Source organism: Bombus terrestris, chromosome 8 (assembly GCF_910591885.1).
Source record: "Bombus terrestris chromosome 8, iyBomTerr1.2, whole genome shotgun sequence".
NCBI classification, from domain to species: Eukaryota; Metazoa; Arthropoda; class Insecta; order Hymenoptera; family Apidae; genus Bombus; species Bombus terrestris.
Window position 1 is genome coordinate 6,801,244 of NC_063276.1, and position 21,835 is coordinate 6,823,078.

Consider the following 21,835-nt stretch of genomic DNA (forward strand, 5'->3'; position numbering starts at 1 on the left):
GTTTCAAATCTTATCAATATAATCATGACAGTCGTGTTACACTGCTAATGAAACTTCAAAAGGTTTTATAGAACATATAATTTATAGAACATGGATATGAAAGTTATCTATGGCAACTGCGTACCCAATATGGCAATGTCGAATATGGTATATGTAAAATGATTTTTCTGTAGGTCAATTGTTTACATCTCGATAAAAATGTAATCGATTAAAGTGGAACCAGATAATGGAGGTTCTACTAAATTCAATTTAAAATAGCAGGGCCGCGTGATCGTCGATCGTTATTTGTCTGAAAGAAAACGTAATTTTCTACTTGCCCGTACTTACATGAACATCGATTAAGAAAAGTTTCGCTGTTTCTAACGTGTTAGTGCCACGATGATTTTCTACGTGGCACCGAAGTAATACAAAGCAAATGCTAGTAGCTTAGCCCGTCACGTTGCAAAGAGGTAATTGTTTTGTGCACGTAGAAAGCACTTTCTTGTGAGAGCGCTACTTTCAGGACCTAGTTGGGCCAAAGAAGCCGAATCTTCTTACCAACCGAGACTTGTTTCATTATATTTTGTCCGGACCAACGCGACCGTCTGAAGTTGTGCGTGTAATTGAACGTGCGTCAGTAGTTGAAGCGAACCACTGCGGACGACAAAATAAAATATGGGCTAAAATGGTGGAATACACGTTTGGAAAGAAATCTTTCATATTTTGATATATCACGGAAATGATTAATTTTATAGTTGTTACTATTTTATAGTAATCTTTCATTTATGCTATTTATATCAAGTAAAATTACACGATCGTTACGCAAATATGATTTCGGTAAAAACGGTCAAAGTTAGTCAGATGCATTAATATACCGTTTCATCCGATATAATCAATCTCTATCAATTGTTATATTCATGAACTCGTGTTTGATAACGATCACGACGATAAATTAGATAAAACAAGCGTTTAAATTATTGCTATTATATTATGCTTCAAATTAGCGTGATATGTACTTAGCGTGGCCGCAGTTGCATAATAAGTCACTCTATATGTTGGAATTGAATGGTATGTGGCGAGGAGGAATAAACGAGGCAATAGATGTACATAAAGAGGAAAACTTGAACAAATTTCCATAATTCAACAATTAAGCAAATTATAGCATCGAGGGTAGAGTACCATAGAAAATCAATTAGAAACACATTATAATGTAACAGTTGCCGAACGAATGGCATGACGTAATAGGTAGATGGATGTTTGGCCTCTTGTATATTCTCTACATATGGCAACTATCGTCAGCCTTATGTGACACTGGCTCGACACAGTAACCATATGCCTCGTTGAGCATCGTGATACACCGTCATTGTGTTGTCAGTGCCATCGACACGAGCCCTCTAAATCTCCGCGTTACACTCAAGAGATGCGACAGTTCTGTTTCAGTGTCGCTGAACCGTTCTCTGTTATGCGTGCTTTTGCCTTCCCTTTTCTAAAATTTCCTATATACTGAAGATCACGGGGGAAAAATATGATTATCTAGCAGTTTTAAAATTTACTAGGTTGTCGTTCGATCCCACGTTACCAAAATTTCACCCTCTTTAAAATTTTCAAAATATTGCTCGTTTTAATATACAGACATATATGTACGATGTAAAAACACATTAAAGTCAGAAAATCAACAATCCTTTATTCCCTTTAATTCTTTTATCTCATAAATTCTCTTTCATTTATCCATTGATTCATCATTTTCACTGTTGGTTCCACTGTTTTTCCATTCCTCTCTGTATATTTGATTTCTTATCAAACCCATTCTTTACCTAACTCCGTGACATCGATTTTATTCTGCTCCCATCACTCGTCACACGTAGGGTAAAATAAATTCAGTTTTTTGACCTGTTAGTTTATTCTACTTCTTCCATTCACGATCGTCGATGCATCCGCGTCGGTTCCTTCTACTTCGTGATGGAATGGAAGATACTTGGTCGATACGAAGCAGAGTTCCCATTCGACTCGCGGATACCTAGCACTCGTGCGTCGATTCTCCTTTTGATTCAGCCTCGAAGATCGAGGGAAATCGCGTGCACGCTGGCCGAGACGCCACATCTCTAACCCTGAATATCTCTCTACCCCCTTGAGGATGCACTCGCTGCCGCGGCACTAAATTTTCCTCGAAACACGAACGGTGGAACGTGGCGGGGAAAAAATACCGGCGGAAAGTGGCGGTGAAATTTATAAATGCTCGGTTCGGTCACGGATAACGCGCGAAGATAGTCTGGATATATAATGGAAGTGGTCGGTGTGTTGGTGAAGATGCTTTACGACGGAGCCTGTTTTTCGATTTATTGCGAGTTTTATCATTCGCTCGTCTTCCGATTCGAATACGGAAATGTTTAGAGGTTGATTCGTGGTATACCGCGTAGTTTACAGCTTTAATGGTCCATAATTTAGGACAGAATCAACTCGAGGGTCACTGGAAAACACTGGAACATACCGCTGAACGTATTTAACATTGTAACATTATATTATTCGAATACGATTCTGTTTGATATATCGTGGCATACCACGGTGTTTACTGGCCGAGCAGAAAGCAAACCTGAAAGATTTTCTTCGCAAAACCTTTTTCGGGTTGCAAACTATAAAACTTCGTTTTTATTGCTTGATTCGGTTATGGAGGCCGATGGTGGGACGGTTTTACGATGGCCAGAGTATCAAACTCGAGGGAAAACAACTGAAATTCTTCCCGCGTCTCGATAAACCTAAGTAGAGGATAAATTCGAGAATTCTATGGCCTCGTATCTCTTCTGGCTGTCCTGACAAAACTCGACTATATCCGGAGATGATCAAACATGAACCTTTTTCTAATCAGGCAACGTATGGGCGCTAGTCGAATCCAAGATCTTTTTTTGCTTTGCTGACTAAATTGCGATTTACCGAATGATATAAAAAATCTTGAATGTTCTAAGATAAATCGTTCATTAGCATTTAAAGAAGATTCGAAGCGATACCAACACTAGAAGTTTCTAAATATCTCATTGAATAACAATATTTTCGACGGGGAAACATATATAATCGAGCAATTCTTTCTCGTTACACGTTATACATATACATATATTGGTGTAATATAATTAGAAAGACGCAATAACGAATTATCAGACGGGAAGGTCGAGCTACTCGAAAAGGGTAAAACAGCTTTTCATGGTTAACTCGCTTTACAAAGGGGTAGATAAAGAGCGATTGTTATCGCTTGGACAATGGTATCGCGACGGGAACGTACCAGTTAGCGTTATTTTCGAGTTAAACCCAACCTGTTCCCAGGATTCACCCCATCGAATGGAGAGAGGGAGGGATGCAATTAAAATCAGCTACGTTGGCGTCGTCGAATCCCGGTTTCTTTTGTCGGCAGCCTCCGTTTAAGATTTAATTGGATTGTTCATTAATGAGTGATAATCGGACGGACCGTTGCAAATAAACTGGCGATACGCTTCCAATTAACCTTAATATCGATACTTATTGCTTTCGGGCCAATTACATCTTCTAATTGTAGAAATTCGGACGTGCCGATCGGCAAAAGGGCACCCCGGAGAGTGTACCAAAATCAATTCGAAATCGATTCGACTGAGGCAAACAGGGTAGACCACCTCTCTCCATGTGGGTTGTAGGTGCTGCGCGTGTTTCTACCTCGGTATCATGGACTAACGATTCTCTGCTTATTAAACTCTATTTATCGAACTATCTTTTGCTACCGATGAGAGATTCTATTAAGTTCTGTTTGTTCCTCTTACGTTTATTACATCTTTGCTATATACTTACCAAATATATTTACATTCAATTTTCCTACTTTGCTAAGAACGATTGCTTCCTCTTCATTCCCATTAATAGTAGTATATGAAATGTAATAAACGAGAGAAATTTTTATTTTATTAACAAACCATTTCCATAATCATTAGTGTAAGTAAGGTGGGCAAGTTCAAGAATATTAATAAATCAGAGAAGTTGTTGATAGCATCGGAAAGAAAGTTTTGTAAAAGTGCAGTGCATATATTTAATCATGAAGTTATTATACGTTTTTTCAGTAGAAACATCCATAGTCAAGAAGAAATCAGAGATTTCAGTAGAAACGTCCAAAGTTAGTCAAACATATAAATATATCATTTTATGCAATATGGTCATGTCAATATAGTTGATCTCAGCTGATTTAGCTGAGACGTTGTTGCTACATATCATACTTCACTTTCTGAAAAAATAGACTCAAGATAGAATCAAGTAAAAACGTATGGATAGACAGATAGGTGTATCGAAAAACATTAATCGGGAAGGTTGTTCATAGAATTCAGAAAGGAAGCTTTGGAAGAGTGTGATAGAAGTATTTAATCCGGAAGTTATTATACTTTATTTTACTTTATACTTTATACATCTTACTTACTTACAATACTTACAATCGAGTGAATTTATCGGATGTATTAAGCGAACGAATTTCCAGTACAAATGTCTGATCTTAGTCACATATATAATTTTATGCAATTTTAACTAACTGTTATATTTATGAGTCTGTACTTGGTCTGTCACAACAAGACAGCAGATTGGACGAGATAAACGTTTAAATTATTGCTAAAGTATTGTATTATTTTAATTCACATAAGCAAATACTTAAACACTGGAATGAATAAGAAAGCTTGTTCGTATTATATAGAAATATTTAATCATACTGAATACATTACTCATGTCGAGCGAAATTATCAATTCATTAAGCAAATAAGACTCCAATAGAAACGACTACAGTTTATCAGACGCATAAATGTATCATTTTATAAGATTATTTATAAGATAAACAAAACAAACATTTAAATTATTACTAATATATTATATTTTAAATTAACACAATATATATACATATATATATTTAACCATTTGAATGAAGGAATAGGGAAGTGGACACGTCCAAGGGCATTAATCAGCTTGGGAAGGTCGTTCCACGAACGATAGCATAAAGCAATGGGTAAGGGAGGGCAAGAAATGGCTTTTACTTCCCGCGTTTTCCTCCGATGTGCGTGAAGCTATATACACGTGAACGTGTCCCTTTCGTGAATGTATGTTACGAGGCAAACGAGGTTGTCGTGGGTGGAGCGTGCATTACCCTTGCAACTAATCCCATTTCTCAATGGTACATGCATCACTCACCGCTCCTGACTAATCGTCCTTTCGAGGAGGCGAGCGTCGTTCTCGCGTAAATTGAGCAATAACGGGATAACGCGTGCCTCGACGATAATTCTCGTGCCACGATGCAGCCAACTGTAACCAGGAATTTCCATAAATATTCGCGTTTCTCAGACCATCTCTCTGTTGCTCAACCTTTCAAACTTATTTCAGACAGGCAGATCGCTTAGATGGTGGGAAGCGTGTCTTTCTTCTTCTTTTTGTTTTCTTTTCTTTCTTTTTAGCAGAAAGGGCTTTTTTAGATTTAGTGTTAATATAACTCCTAAATTATCAGCAAAATGGTTATTGCCAAAATGAAGATGTTATACAAAACGAGGCGGGAAAAGTTTGAAAGAGTTTCGCTGAGCAGCACCGCAAGACATTGAAAGCACAGTGTCGTGGTTTCTTGTTAAACATAAAGCGAATTTTATGTGAACCTTTAAATACGAAATTATAGTAGAAAGCCCGGAAATAGAGTCAAGTGGGAACGTGTAACGTATTCAATTTTTTATAATCTAAATGGACGAACTAAAATTTCATTACAGAACCGATGGCCGAATAAATCGATTAATATTCTCATAACGTTCGCTCATTCTAATTCAATTTTGCATAAATATCGAACGACGTGGGATTAATTACCCTGCTAGCATTTAAACTTAAATTAATTGATAATCAATAGCCGATGGAATTATTAGGCAATTTGGTTCGTACGGAAGCCTGACAAAATTCAGGCTGCTCTAATTAATTCAAGCAAACGTTAATTCGCCGACGTATTATACCGTTTGATTTCTCTCGCGCGTTCCCATTCTAAACGCGATGTCTTTCACGAATCATAAATCAATTATCGGCAATATTATTAAACGGCCTCTAAGAGCTGGCTCGCTTTTATCTAGAAATTGTTGCTGGTAATTAGTACCAGACGAACGCTAATTAAGAAATACCAGCCATTGTCTGACTTCCTGTAACATCTGAAACTGCCGTCGTATCGTAATTAGAAACGTCGCGTTTCTAGGATATTTCGCTTTCCTCGAAAACGCGCGCGCACACGTGTACAATTCGTTCGGAGGTAGAATGTCACAGCACGTCCGATGCAAATCTGCACACGATATTGCTATCTGGCGAGTAATGCCGCGCAGATACGCACCCCGTATCCAAACTTTGGGAATAGTTGTTTCCTTCCCCGTCTAACGTGAACGTCGTTTGCATACTCGACCAATGGACGTCAGCATCTTCGCGAACCGCCTCCGTGTATTGTGTTCGGCACATGTGAATAATGTGCATCGACGTCGCTATTGTGTGCCCACTGCACGTACTATTGAGCGGTTCAGCTTCCGGTTCATCCAGATAGCATCCACTTTTAGTAGTTGCTCTTCAGTCTTTAACAATTCAGAGACTCTCTTCTGCTGGCGATCATTCGTTTGCATTTTATACAGCCGGAATTATAAATTAATAATATGCAGAAATATACAAAAATATAATTCATTTAATTTAAATGCCGAAGAAAAGGGATCATAAAGACCTGGAAATCAAGACGTACTTGGGTTAAATAATGAAATTTCTAAATTCTCCAGAATAGAAATGTCACAGATCCATGTGTCTCTAACAGCTTATCATAGAAACTTAGTATTTAAGAAAATGTACATCTTTGATAAAAGCATTTGTTATGGAATTATATTTATCGTGATAATCGCGTCTAGAGAGATTGATAGAAATAGGAAAGACACTATCGATTATCGGTGGAAAGTTGGAGAAGCCTCGTGCAATTTTTATTTCACATAATGCATATCGTTGCGCTTTCGTATCAAACTTTCCTCTGCGTCTCCGTATATATCAATTTCAAAAGTTACTATGAACGTAGCAGTGAAATGTAAGGAGTCATGGATTTATGCGTTCGATATGTCAGCTGCCGGTGTTCGTTCAGCTGTTTGTCGCGAGCTACTGGGGGCGACAGAGTCTCATGTTTTCCGACAGGCAAACTTCTCCATGCATGGCTCCCTTAAGATTCACACAGTAATCTCACGTACCGACTTACATAATGCAACGACAAACTTGGCAATTACGCGAGGAGGAATCAGACGAAACTGTTGATTGCTGCTTTGCGGATGTACTACTCTGTCGAACACGCCGTATCTGTTGATGAAAATCAGTCTGACCCAGCTGCATTCTCCTTATTTCTCAACTAAACAGAGAAAGAACGATATTCGCGCATTGCCTGCATAGAACTTTACCAATTTCACAATTTGTAAATTGTGCATTGCTGAAATACGTTTGTGAACAATATTCCATTGGACAAAATTGTCCGTGGACAAAAAACCAATGTAATGGCATATTGTTATGGCAATTAATGTTTTTAAAAGGTCGAAGAAAGTGGCGGAAATGTATTGTGCAGAATTGGAAAATTGACTAGCGTAAGGAATACGGATCTGATTGATCATTTCTGATAGGCCTAACGCAATCATAAAGATACGCGTATTATCACATATATAAATAAAACAATATAAAAACGCGCGACTGTGAGTGATAAGGGAGCGGTACCTCTCTTATCTTTGGGTCGTTGCGGTAGTCATTTTCCCAGCTCTGCACTATACATCCATATGTGAAAGAAAAAGAAGGGGCAAGGAAAGAAAGAGGGAAGAAGAAAGCGAAAGAAGAAACGAATGAAGTAAGGGAGAAAGAAAGAAAATAAGGACGAAGGAAAGGGAAATAAAGGAAAGAATGGAAAAAAAGAAAAGAGGGAAGAAATCCTTCAGAATTAATACTTAACTTAGTTCCTACTTTTATCATCAATTTATTATTTTGGGGATAAAATCAATCGACGTCTCTAAGAAACTCCCAATTTCAGTTCTGTGCTTTCCGTACTTCGAATCAAACCTCACGCGTGTCTCAAAAGAATAAACGAAATTAACGTTTAATTCTAATATCCATTTTACCCTCATTCCATATATTTAAAACCGACTCAGCGAAAGAAATTGAGTCTCGATCATGAAATAAATGGCACGGTAAAATTGTTTACGGCTTTCAATACTCTGCTCTCCGAACAGCAGTTTTCGCGTTGCATTAACGTTTATGCAATATGATTACTGTTGAGTAACTTCTATGAGAGTTAGCGTGCAGCACATAGCGCGACAGTGAATCGTTTACGCACGTTATAGAACGTTGTAATCCGCTTCCTTATTTTCTGCTTCTTTTTTGCGGTTCTCGTTATTACACAGAAAAGAGGATATTATGCTGTCTTTTCTTTCGTCGCGAAACAATTGCTGGGGAATTGCGTTTCGAAGCGGCGACGCGTTGAAGAGATCGCGTCTCAACGACCGTAGGATAGTTTTATTAAAAAAAGGATTTAATCCGTTGATTGGTTGGTTCGTTTTCCATTCGCTACTAAATATTCCAGTTTTTGTGCTCGTTCAACTGTTAGAATTTGTTGTCTAATTGTAAGCTAAGTGATGGCTGGTATTTGGTTAATGACTGGCACAAATTATTTTAACGAGATTTGTTTCATAGCCAAGTCACTTGTGCGAGTACAACGAACTAGTTAACTCATTTTAACTAAAATTGTTGGCTAATGAGTTCCTCTGGCACGATGGTCAGTTCGTATACGTGAAAATTCAAGCAATCGAGAACGTTGTTTGAACAGTTACATTCGTTCTGACTATTTCATCGGTTCTTTAATAGGACGAGTCTCGAATTAGCTTCTCAATCGTGTAAATCAGTGTTGCTCGTTCCGCTTAAACGGTACTGGCTTGAAAAAACTATTTTTCCAAGGAAGAAACGAGGTTCCAAAGGCGAGCGGTATTTCTTGAAGAAACAGCGGGGCTGCGCATGTTTCAAGCAGTTTTTCCATCCAGCTAAAGTCTCTTCTTGCGTCTCGGCCTCGGTCCATTATGGAAATTCATTAAATCCCAGCCATTCGAATTCGTCGCTCCCTCTGAATGTAAATTTTCAACCTACCAATTCCGTAATTACTTTCGCATAATGGGCATTTATATGTATTACGCATTTGCAGGAATGTTAAATCTTCGACGTTCGCTCGTATAAATATGTATGATTCTTTTTTCCTGCTATTACACGCTTTTAACGGGGTTTACATATAGAGTAACGAACATTATCGTCTTCGTTGGTTGCATAACAATTTACCGCGAAGAGCATTAAGGACGATGTCGAAATTTTTTACGCGCATATCCACGCTTACCAGCGAGGCAGACCGTATCTAAATCACGCGTTACATCGTGTGAAATGATTATTGGTACAGCGATATGGTAATTAACGTGTCGCTGTAATTTAATTAATGCTCCCTGTAGTACACGATAACATTACCAATTTGGTTGCATTAGCTACCCTCTGACATCGTGATATTAGTTGCTAAAAGTATGACGGTCGAACGCGCTTCAATTTACGTTATTTCGCATACAAAACAATCAGCTATTAACTTGCTGCATAAATTGGTTAAAAATGAACTCTCTCACGAATCGTTGTGCATTTACATATAATACTTCCGTTCTTCGTTTTCCGCTTTCTTCCTCCGTTACCTTTCGACTTTACGAGTTTACATTGTTTTCCCGAGAAGTCAGATCGAAGTTTATCTTCTTACACGCGATCCAGGTCAAACAGAGAAACTTTTCAGAATAGAGCAGCTCCTCTGAACTCGAACGGAAACCACAAGGGCTTGGTCCTCGATCTAGAAATTACGTCTTCGGTTAAAAGACACCCCCGTTCGTTATCTTGAAAATGATATTTTTCTCATTTCCATCGTATACAGTACATGTGTAGTACATATATATATATATAGTAATATAGTATGTATAGTTATAGTAAGACTGTTATAGGAGAGAGTTATTCCAATCATGTAAGCTTCGATATTTAAAAATTCAATCTGGAACTTTGCACGGAATAATCAAACTTGTTGTATACTAGACATCGGTCGTTTTTAATGTAATAACGAAAGGATATTAAGGATGTATCTTGCTTTTTATCACGTCTCTACCAACGAGACAAACAGTCGGTTTTCAAATGTAGGTCGCTTAATAAATATTCATAGAATTACAAGCTGAATTACTTGGCCTGACTCAAATATGAGATTGAAATAACGCTATTTTACCTTAACTTTCTTTAACGTGAGAAACAAAGCCTGTCGTGTTCGATGAAAAGCATCGACGACTCCGTGCGATCACGAAATTACCAGGTTTCATCAATCTTTCCGCCCCGCGTAGGAGATAAAGCCGTGCACACAGGGGAAAAGCGTTCGACAGTCGATAACCACTTCATCAGCGCGAATTAATCCTGCACGCGTTGCTTTCAATGTCTCATTAGGTACATTATCACGGTGACATCCGCGTGCACAAACGCGAGCCAGCTTTCTCCATGATGAATGATTGAAATCAGCGGAACGTTAACTATGAAAGGAGAGCGGACCTCGATCGATAGACTATCGTGGGCTTAGACAATAATTAGGTGAAAACATCGACCCCTCCCGATCGGATTATCGATTGTACGAGAGCATGGTCGCGTGTAAACCTCGCGCACGACTAGCTCGAACACGTAAGGGACTGGTTGCAACGTAATATGTGGCTCTCGTTGCGTTACATCGCGCGATTATTATGTGACACACCTGTCCCGTGAAGTTTAGTTCCCCTTGTCGCAGTGTTTCTCAGTCTAAATGCCTAGAAGCTTTGGTATTAAACTCCGAGATACGCGATCATTCCATAAGTAATTTACATATCTAACTTAAACTTAAGGCACGAACGTCTGTGAATATGTGTAACTTTAAACGAATGAAGTTTACTTCTTTCATTGAATGATAATGTATTATCTTAGCCTCCTTGCGCTATTGAATTAACATTATTAGTGAAATTTTACAAGTTACCAATACTAATAAATACCTTTGCACAGTGGTAACAAGTTTGTTAACCAAACAAATTACATGTTCCCTTAATACCCTATATGATAAACAATTAGTTGTAACTTGTCAATTTACTAATACTATTAGTTGGTAAAAATTGTTGTATAAGGGAGTCTTTCAATTGTTTCATAATCTTTGAATTTCACTTTTCAAAAAATTATTAAAATTCAAAATATAAAAAAATAGGGAATGAAATTACTTACGGAACGACCTGATATAAATTGAATGGAAATTTTTTAACGAAGTACGAGAAAAACCTGAATTTTGCGAAATCGTTGTTACATTACTTTTTACTGATTTATTTTCGAGGAAGTAAAAATGGGAGAAATGGGGTTAATCAGAATAATTGGAAATCGACTGAGAATCGACTAGCTGATGAAAAGCCGACCTATCGAGTGTTGTGCGTAAAGTCAATTCATAGCTAGCAAACGAAGACTATTATTATATCTATTATTGCTATGTTATATATTTTACTCTGTCCTCTCCTTGCAAAACCAATATTGCACCTCACAGGGGCGAGCTGCGTTTGTAATTCATCGTTCCGAATCTAATAAATCGAGTTGAATTACATTTACAATACCGGTGTATCTCGATTTCGTGAAAACATCATATGTCGATGAACGTTTGTTACCGAAAGAAAAATATGATCGAATATCTATTCGTTTAAATTATTTTTATGTCGTTTATTTTGGATTGAAGCATTTATCGCCGATCGTGGTATCCATTTTGAACTACGTACAGCGCATAGTTTATTCGATTATTACGTGAAAACATTATTTTTTACTCCTCAAAGGTGTAACGTTTAGATGTTTTAACGAAGCGGTAAGTTGCGCGGAATGTATTGTGCGCTAATATCTAATAATCGATTGCTCATGCATTTACGTAGAAATTATTATACAACGAACACATAATTTATGCGAGTTCTACATGTAATCTATTTTCTGACATATAAGAAAGTTTTATTAGGTTATGATGAAATTTTAGATTGAAATAACTAGATAATTTACTTGCTCATGTAATAATAGACAAACTTGATTGCTACACGTATGAGTATAAATTACCAGAAATTGGTACCAGATGAAAGAAAATTAACTTTTATCCCTCAATTATGTGTAATCTGATCTTCTCTCTGTTCCAGGGTCTTTAAGATGAGGCTTACGAGGGATACGAGCTTATTCGATGAAAACGTGGTCTTCGAGGGATCAAATGGTCGACAAATTGCGTTCGACCCATTGCACGCCTACAGCGGAACCCTTGAGGGTAAGTGGGCAACGAGTTTGTTAGAATTTTTTTAGTGGAAAAGGGGCATCGCGAGCGAACAGGCACGATCGGTAATAGCACAGAGGTAATCCATTAAAACGAAACGCGCTTGAATGTGAACATTAAGCGAAATCGCTATAAAATAAAACGGGAGAGCCTGGCATTTGATTTCCAACATTTTTGAAGAGCCCGGTTCATTATGCTGAAATTGTCAGAACTGCGCGGTTCTCGATGTCAAAGTAAAAGAAAATAATAATCGCGCGGTCCTCGCGTTTGCTTGAAATTACATACATTACCACTCGGCGAAATATTCCTCACAGTAAGGGATAAAAAACAATCTCTCAACTTTCATTTAGTTTAAAGGTGAACAATTTTTGTTACCGTGGCAACTCGTTGCCGTAATTCAATTATCCATTCGCTGATTACCGTGGATATTTCAACTCGGACTACTTTCAAACGTTTGCGGTTCATTTTCCTCGGAATTTTTTCTCGCATTTTTCATATATTTAAACGTACTAAAAAAAAAGAAAAAAGAAAGAAAAAGAAAGAAGAGAGAAAAAGAGAAGGGAAACGAAGAAAAAAATGTATTATAGAAGAAAATACAGTGTACGATAACCAACAAGGGATCGAGCTTTGAACCGGACGCATCCAACGAGAAATTCACGCGCTGACTCTAATGAAAGCACTTCGCGCTTATTTCTGAATCTTCTAGTCGGCGGATGGAGGAAAAAAGAGGCGAATTCCGGTTGGTCGGTGGTGAAAGAGCCACTAGACGATTCCCTTTCTTTCTTAACCAAGATCCTGCCAGTGAAATTAAAATGCAGACGTGAATCGATTCGCTATAGTCTGGCCGGAGTTTTCGACCGGTTTTCCCCAACGAAATATCGCGACGATATTAAGCTGTATATATACTGGCTTGTTCGCGAGGATTCATCGTGAGTGTCGGTCAAATAGATCGATAGATAGTTGGGAACTATTCTCGTCTCTGGGGAGGTTAAAAATTCCTCTAAAAAATACTGCAAACAGTTACTGGATGAATAATCGAAATTAAAGCGCCCAAAGATATTTGACCAAAATATTCTCGTTCGTCACATATTTTCGCCGGCATGTTTTTTCATTTTCGATTAACGTAGCACGAGCGTCCACAAGAGCAACCTGCAATATTTTTTAATACAATGCAGCGTCAGTTGTCACGAGCAGATGGCACACAGCATCGAGATTCGAGTCACGTGGACGTTTCTCGCGCGTGTTATTCGATTACATCAATTTTAAAGCCCCTCTCTCTCTTGCTCCTCCTTTACGGACGCACGGACGACGCGTAACGAAATTTCAATAACGTGTAACATAATTACACGCGCGACCATTTGAATATCGAAATCGCTGGCGAAAAGCACGGCCGATTCGTCCGTGTTCCACGTTTCGTTGCAACTTTGAACCCACCGAAAGCGTGATAAATTCTGTAATAAATTCTCGAGAAAATTTGCGGCCATTGAATTTCATCGCGACTGTCTTATCCCTTTCTGTCATTTTTTTTCCTCGCGGCCTATCGTTCCTCCACATCCCTTCCAATTTCTCGTTTTACGCCGCGGGACTCTCTTTTCCGTTCTCGCCTTGCTCTTTGTTTATTCTATTCTCCCTCTCCTCCTCTCGCTCTGTCGCTCTTCATCTTTTTTTTATTTCGCGTATCTTTCTGTTTGCTTCTATTTCATACTTCTTTTCCTGCCCCTCTACACCTCTGCTTGTCCCTCTTTTTTGCGTTTGTTACCTCTCTCGTGGCAACGATACAGCAAGCCAAGTGGGTTATTGGATGGTTTCCAATATGCCGGCTCGCTCGACCACTGCGGTACTTTATGCGCCCTCGTATCATTTCCACGGTTTTTACGAGGTGACGTTGCTCCTGGCCAGAGTGGCTCGTTGACAAGCCTGGGTAATTTTTAAGAAATTTTTAGACACCGAGTGCTACTAACAAGCTTAACATACTTGAATGGGGATAAAAGTGGAATCCTTTAAATATGATTGTCATCGATAAACGAAACAAACATTTAATGAGGCAGCGTTGCTGTCAATTAACGATATTGAAATTTTTATTCAGTTTGAGTTTGAGTCTAAATTATATTTTGACAATCCATTTATGTATCTACTTTATTTAAAAAAATTGAATGAACTTATTACTGAACCTAATAGAAGATAAGAACAACGAATGGACTCAATTTCTACGAAATATTAGTGAATTTTCTATTACTTACGATTAGCAACTAGAGTTTATACATAAAGTAACATACTTTTATAATTTTATCACTTTCTGTAAAATACGATATTTAGAAGAGTGACTTGTGAAATTTTGAGTATTGGATAACCATTTATTGCAGTTTACGATAATGTGCTACATCGGCGAGTCCAAATTAACGTGAATTAATGTTCTTGCAGTACTATATTCGGAATAATATCAGGATAATAAAACCAATGAAAAGGAACTACGGTCGTGCCCTGTACAGGGTACTTGTCTTCGAATAAATTGGCCCAGGTTCGATTTCAGAGAGAGAGAGGCAGTGTGTGTGTATTTTTGTTTTTTGCGAATTTCACCTATTTAATTCGATCCTCTCTCCGTGCAGAGTTTTTCCAAACTGAGAAAACCAACAATTATTTTCTATTAGGAAGAAAGAATAAAATGATTTCATATATAAATATCCTAAAAATGAAGATGCACGTATTTCCGAATAAAATGTCGTTATACGACTGTGATAAATATAGCTTACATGTGTTAAATAATACTTAAATAATATAACAGTGTAACAAAACTGGTGGGTAGAAATTTAAAAAAATTCAATCAAAATGTCCGTGTCAAAGAAATCCAAAAACTGAACAACTGAGAATACAGAATATACATAAAAAAAAAGTGGCTAAAAATCTTCTACAGCAGTCGAACAAATATGGAATTAAAAACATAAAAATACGAATTGGTCGTTTTTTAAATACGTTATTTAATCTGTCACTTATGGCGCAAAATACTGTGTGCATATAATAAATAAAATTGACAGTTCTATTAACTATTAACTACTAAGCTAATAAGCGTTTTAATACATCTATGAACAACTAATTCAATAACATTATTATAATGAAATGTATAGAATATTGATATCTGGAACACTGTGATGTCCAATTAATAAGTCACCATACGTACAGAAAGTAGGAAATTAAATAAAGGGGTGCAGTGGTTGATTCGATTTAGAATGTTGCAGTCGCGTGTAAACACGTGTGCGGAAGTCAAATAGCGAGTACGGGCGGCTAATATGAGCACTCAAAATTCAATGTAACAGTGTAAACCTAAGCAAACGAAGCATCGAGCTTTAACAGGGCCTGGCATAAAAGCAAGTACACTCGCTGAAGGAGTAAATCGAGTTGAAAATCCGAAACTTTGTGAAGTCCCTTCCTCGTTGGCGTCTCAAAACTCCTCCCTTTTAGCAACAGGACCGTCTGCATGCGTCATACTATGTTTCTGTGTGCTTCTTTCTCCCTATACATATAAAAACCTGCACCATGGTCCCGAGTCCCGAGTACACGTTTACACCTATGTTTATGGCTACCTTACACGGACAAACGTTATCACAGGTTGCCCTTAGAACTGTATCCATACCGAAATACAACAAAAGTCCGTCTCCGTTCCCTTTATACACTTTTCGACAAATATAAAATTTAAAAACTCGTATTCTTTCCGGGTCACCGGTGCCGCGCACGTAACGCCGCGTTTTCCACGCTAAAAGCGTGAAAATTGAAAGACGCAGATCTAAATTTCATCGGCGCGTAAATTTTTTGCCGAACGGCAAAAGAGAGAAAAACGCGGAAAACGAGAAATTCTTCCGCGCTTGCTTTGTAAAGCGAATTTTTCGCTCGTTCGTTGTTTAAAAAAATTTTACTTTCGTGAACGGTTATAGTTGCTCGTAACCACTTCTGTTTTTAATTCAACTCGATGTAAAACAATGACATTGTAGTCAATCGACGATTTGTTGTAAAGTGGAAATTGCATAATAACGCGACGATACCTCGGTTATACGGCAACCTCATAGAAGATAACGAAAATCCGTGTAAAGGATATAAATATTCATAGTCTGGGCGTAATGAATGTATCACCTCGGCGAGGGGCACGAGCACCGTGATTAAAAGTGCATTGCCACGACAAAAAATTGACGGGGCGATACATTTTTCTAATTAAAACTTGAAAGCGGCTGGTAATTTCTCTTGGATTTTATCCTAATGTACTATTTGAAATAGCCAAGCCGGGAGTGAAACATTCGAGATTTAGCTCTTGAGACATTATGTCATCGTTTTAACGATATTAACGTGTATTTAAGTGAGAGTTGGAAACGGAGACGAAAATATTTCTCTCTGCCTGAGTCGAAATCAAGAAAGTCCTGTGTCAGAAATGCGTCTTTTGCGCTCACGAGAGCTTTAAAACGACAAAAATATTCAAGAATCAAGGTATTTTTACCAAACTATTATTTAGAATGACGCGAGGAAGGATTCGATGTTAATTTCGTATTAATTTTAACGCTTTCATAGACGCCTGGTTTTCGATATCGGTGAAAACACAGTGTTCCGGTATTAAGAGAATAGGACCGCGTTTACTCGATCCCGTTATTTATTAACTATTCGTTATTAATTAAGCTCGTTGCGCGTGTATACAATCAATCACGGAATTACAACACCAGCCATGATTCATTTCTATTTAATGCGTTTAATTATGTTCGATTCGCTAAAACACGAAATGTTTTCCAAATATTAAAACCATCATCGCTATGAGAAATGTATATTAATTTTGCACTGGCTGCGTGTAAACAAACTTGAATTACACGATACATTTAGCACATCGTAACGTTTCGTCACTATATGATAAAACGCCATTAATTTTGCCATTCATTAACCTACGTTTCACCTATCTTGGATTAAAAGATTGACATCAAAACGAATGTATCTGAATATAAAAGAGACTAGACCGGAAATAGAAGCGTGAACTGAATCCAAACACGGACGAACCACTAAATCGGTGAAGCTTCGTGACAGCTCGTCGAAAGGAGTTTCTGAATTTATTAGGATTCCTATCTTTTAAAATTCGCGAATAACAAGCCTGAAAAGAGGGAAACAAAGTTTCAATTTAAGTGAGTTGTTTGCACGCTAATCCCCGATTAGCTCAGTCATCGGTCCACTGTCTAATAAAAGGCAGTCGTCCGTCATCCGCTCTTCATAATCCTCTCGTAAATTAGCATCGAAACGACAACTTCTCCGAAAATACGGATGAAACCAGGAATCTTTAGACGAACGACGATCGTACAATGACGTTTTCTTCGTTCATCGACGCTAGAGCGCTAAATGGCTATTTTGCAATGTCCTTGGATGCTTCCCGCGGTGTTCGACAGAAGGGGCGGGGATATTTTTAATCATCTAAGAGTCACGAGGCAGCCGAGAAGAAAGGAAAAAGAAACGTCCGCATAGAGAGGGGAAACGTCACTTACGAGGAATTGCAATTTTCTTTAAAGACGTCGAAAGATGAGGAAACCACCCCTACGATCACCACCCTCGCCACCATCGGTGTCGAGCGAATTCAACGCCGTTGTGCACATCTCTACCGAACCATTCGTCGAAAGCAATTTCCATCTACGAATAGTTTTCATCGACTGCCATCCAAACTCTATGACTTAGATTCGTGGCTTGGAACTTTCTGTTCTCACCGCGTTTGTCATGCAGTCTGCTAAGGTTGTCTCCCGTTTCCAAATATTGCACGTTGTTGGAGGACTGTTCTCTATAGCATATTCTAGTATATACGATATTGTCTACACGATATCGTGTATATGCCGTTGGATGTTGAAACTCTGTGTGAATATTGTATTTAAACCTTGTGCCGTGTTAAAACTCTAATGTACTGTTACCAGCTATCTGTGAGAAAAGCAGTCTGTAGTATCCTTTTCCTTTATATCCTTAACGCGACGTTTCTCTGGGGGAGTGGTAATGTATTACTCTTAAAGCGTATGAAATTTATGACAGGATACTTGTTACTGAAGCGTGGAAAAGTAAAAGCTACAAATGCTATCTAAATCCGCTACAAACTCTTTAAATCATATACTACCTCAACGTTGGTAAACGAATGGCCGAAAAGCTAAAATCTGTTTTTAAAAATAATAATTTCCTTTGAACATGTCATAAACCTGGCCAACGTCCAACACAGTCGATGGATAAATGCAGGAACGGTTATTCCGTGGCTGACAGGATCGCCTCTCTGTTTAAGGAAAGCAAACACTATGGTGGTAATTGGAACACGATGGGAGTACCTTCCGCTTTCTAGCTGGTCCCTATCTATACCCGTAACGAAGGGATGAGTAGGTAGCTTCGCTTTACCGAGACATCTCGTTAGAAACGACGCGTCTTAATTATGTTGTCGACCTGCTGGATTAGGTTTTCTGACAGAATCCTGGCGTGGAGAATTGTCTAGAGGCGTGTAGTCACCGTCGTGTCGGGGATTTAACGTCCACGAACTCCGAAGGCGGTGACTTACTCACCTTTGGTGCTACATGATTCCCTCTTCGTATAAGCGTACCATTACAATCCAAGTCTCTTGAAATTCAGAGTTGTTCGAAGTGGAAATAGAATCGCTAAATTCTCATTCTAAAATATAATACAACGGATAATAATACAAATAATTTGAAGCGTTTTTTTTTTTCAAAGAACTTGTCTCACAACCGCCGAAAAGTTTTATGACACATTATATACTTCAAAAAGATTCAGTATTTAAGATATGGATTATGAACTTCAAATTAAATGCTAACAGCAATTGGATCAATTATTAAATATCGTTTCCGCGTAGAATACTTTATGATGAGAGTGTCGTAATCGAACTTGTACTCCGACATCGTTAAGACAAAGGAGTGAAGATGTGCGGAAATTGCGGCAATCTCTACGATTTAATCGTCCAGCCTAGTCGAAATTGTCTATTTATAATTATCAGAGAGACAAAGACAGGACAGCGGTGGGTGGAGAGGAGGCAGGGCGCACGATACCTTTGAGGGCTGTATGTCTCTTTCGTTATGAATGAATCCGGCAATGAGTTGGCACGGTACCAAAGGATTTCCAGGTGGCCGCGAAATTAAGCTCGACCCCGGGCTGGAATCCTCGACTGCAATCTATGCTTCACTGAATTTACTGTCCTCTACTTCCACGACCCGTAGACGACATCCACCCCGTTTCACCCTCTCCGTCGCCCACCGCAACCACCGTGACAACCCCTCCCTTCCGATGTTCCAGCCCGCGCTCAGCCACACGGGGGTCTCCTAGAAGCGTCGTTCCTAACCTTCGTCTCGAAGTAAGTCCTGCCAGCTGCTACCAGGATGATTACTTCTTCATATTTTACGCTCCGCCGACCGCCACCTCTCATCATCTTGTTCGCCATGCTCTCGCGGAGTTTGCCCGTACGCTCGCCAACGTAGAGGGGTCAAGTCGCTTCTTCCACCACAGCAATCCACTCTGCCGGTTACTCCTCGGCCCAGCGGTAAAAGAGCTATCCCCCTTCTCCGGACCCTTCTATCTAGAGATGAAAATTTAATCAGGACCGATATCAGAATGCGAAATGAGACAGAGATTCTTTAGAATAATTTGTGATTGAAACTTTTTAGAATGGCCATATATTAAGAGCTTAGAAACCAATAAGTGTTTCATTGATAAATTTTTAGACATTTGTAGAAGATTCAAAGGTACAAAAATGCGAAGAATACACGTAAAGTGGAGATATATGTAAAATATTGAATATACAGCTCTTTGTTAAAGATCTGGTAGGTGAAACGTTCACTCTCTAAGTTCTTCTTCTCTAATTCTTTAATGTATACAGTCCATTCAACGTATTTCACCTATATACGTGAAATAAAGCAGCAGAAATTAGCAACAGGAGAAGGGAGAGGACGCAGGTAATATAGGAACGCGTGTAGACAGATCTCGCTTTATTTCGTGTTTTATTTTAGGTACACGTAATGTAGAAGAATTTAAGTATTCGTATAAGTATATAAGAACAGCTCTTCTTAAAATATCTAACAAGGGATTGTATTTGTTTATTTCTTTAATATATTTATTAAAAATGATTTGTCATGCAAATACCTTTTTAATATCAAAACCTTCACAGTTTAGCCACTATATTATAATGATTAAATGAATATGAATGTGAATGTGAATGAAGTGACACATGTTATTTTTAATAAGAGATTAATTTGCATATTACATCTAGTTTGATACCTGATATTCGTTTCTTATTTTATCGACCACCAAATATTTTAAAAGAACTTTTCGTTTTATCTGATCTTAAATAAAAATTGCCAAGTAGAACCATCGTTCAGTTTGTCTCAGGTATTGACATTTACAGTGACAAAGCAGCAGAAGATTACGAGGATGGAATCGAAAACCGAATGTTCTAATCAAGTTAATGCGTATTTTCCTCGCGTCCACGGTACGCCGAATTACAGCCAGAATTTCGTTGCACGTCTACAGACTACCTCAGCTTTCCGTACTCCATCAGTCTTTGATGTCGAAGCGAATGGCGTGCCTCGACTTTCGACGCTTTAAATTTCCAAGCTGTACCCAGAGACAATTCTGCGACCGTTCTGCCAAATTCGATCTTAGGTTTCCACAATTCGACGATTACACGGTGAATAACCGTGGTCCGAAATACGAAACACCAGAACCTTTAGCACTTTGCGATCGATTTGACAGCGCATAAAAGCTCCATCGGAGCGTTAACAAGCGAGCGTTTCGCATAATAATCTTTTGTGCAGCGTCCATCGTCTACATCATGCTAGTAATGCATTGGAAATTAGTCACACCCGCGTAGATTACTTATTGATTGAACTTGGGTTACGGAATCAATCTTTAAAGGAAGTTGTAAGTCGAGCACAAATGACGTTTAATAAAGCGAAACAGCCGTCGAGTAGCATATACCTTCCACCAACCTTAAATGTTCATGAAAACTTTCGTAAATGTTCTTCTCCATATTGAGAAGTTAAGAAGCAATTTTAATTTTGTTAACTTCGTCTCAACTACGTGTTTCTTCTTAATTAAAATGGAATAGGATGCGTTCAAAAATTTCGTATAAAAATCTGAAACTCGTTCGTAGTCGCGAAATAATTAAAAACCTTCAAAGAAATCCATTTGAATATAAGAAAAGCTCGAGCGTCTAAAATAATCTTCGAGATTGAAAATTGGTTTCGGCGAATTAGCTTCGCATTTAAAAACCGTGAAAGTAATTTACGGACTCTTGATACACACGATAATTGTTTTCGAAGAAATATTTGGTTTGAGAATGAAGGAAGTGCAGAAAAGCACGGGGTAAGGAGAAGCAGGGGTCGCGGCGGAAACGAATTTCTTCGTCTTGAAGGAGGAGGATGTAACAGCTGGTGGTAACAGGATAATTACTTCTTAGCATTTCACGGCTCGCCGAATCTCAGGCACATTATGCACCCGTGCTGAAAAGCTCCTTGGCCG

General features: G+C 38.4%; 1 protein-coding gene across 2 annotated transcripts in view; it reads left to right on the forward strand.

The window, feature by feature from the left end:
• The window catches only part of LOC100651761 (disintegrin and metalloproteinase domain-containing protein 10), a 157,750-nt gene that overhangs the window by 40,029 nt on the left and 95,886 nt on the right, over positions 1-21,835 (forward strand). For both annotated transcript variants that reach the window (XM_003397306.4, XM_048408055.1), the window contains exon 4: positions 12,204-12,325. In XM_003397306.4, the coding sequence (XP_003397354.1) occupies positions 12,204-12,325 (122 nt within the window). The remainder of the gene's footprint in view (positions 1-12,203; positions 12,326-21,835) is intronic.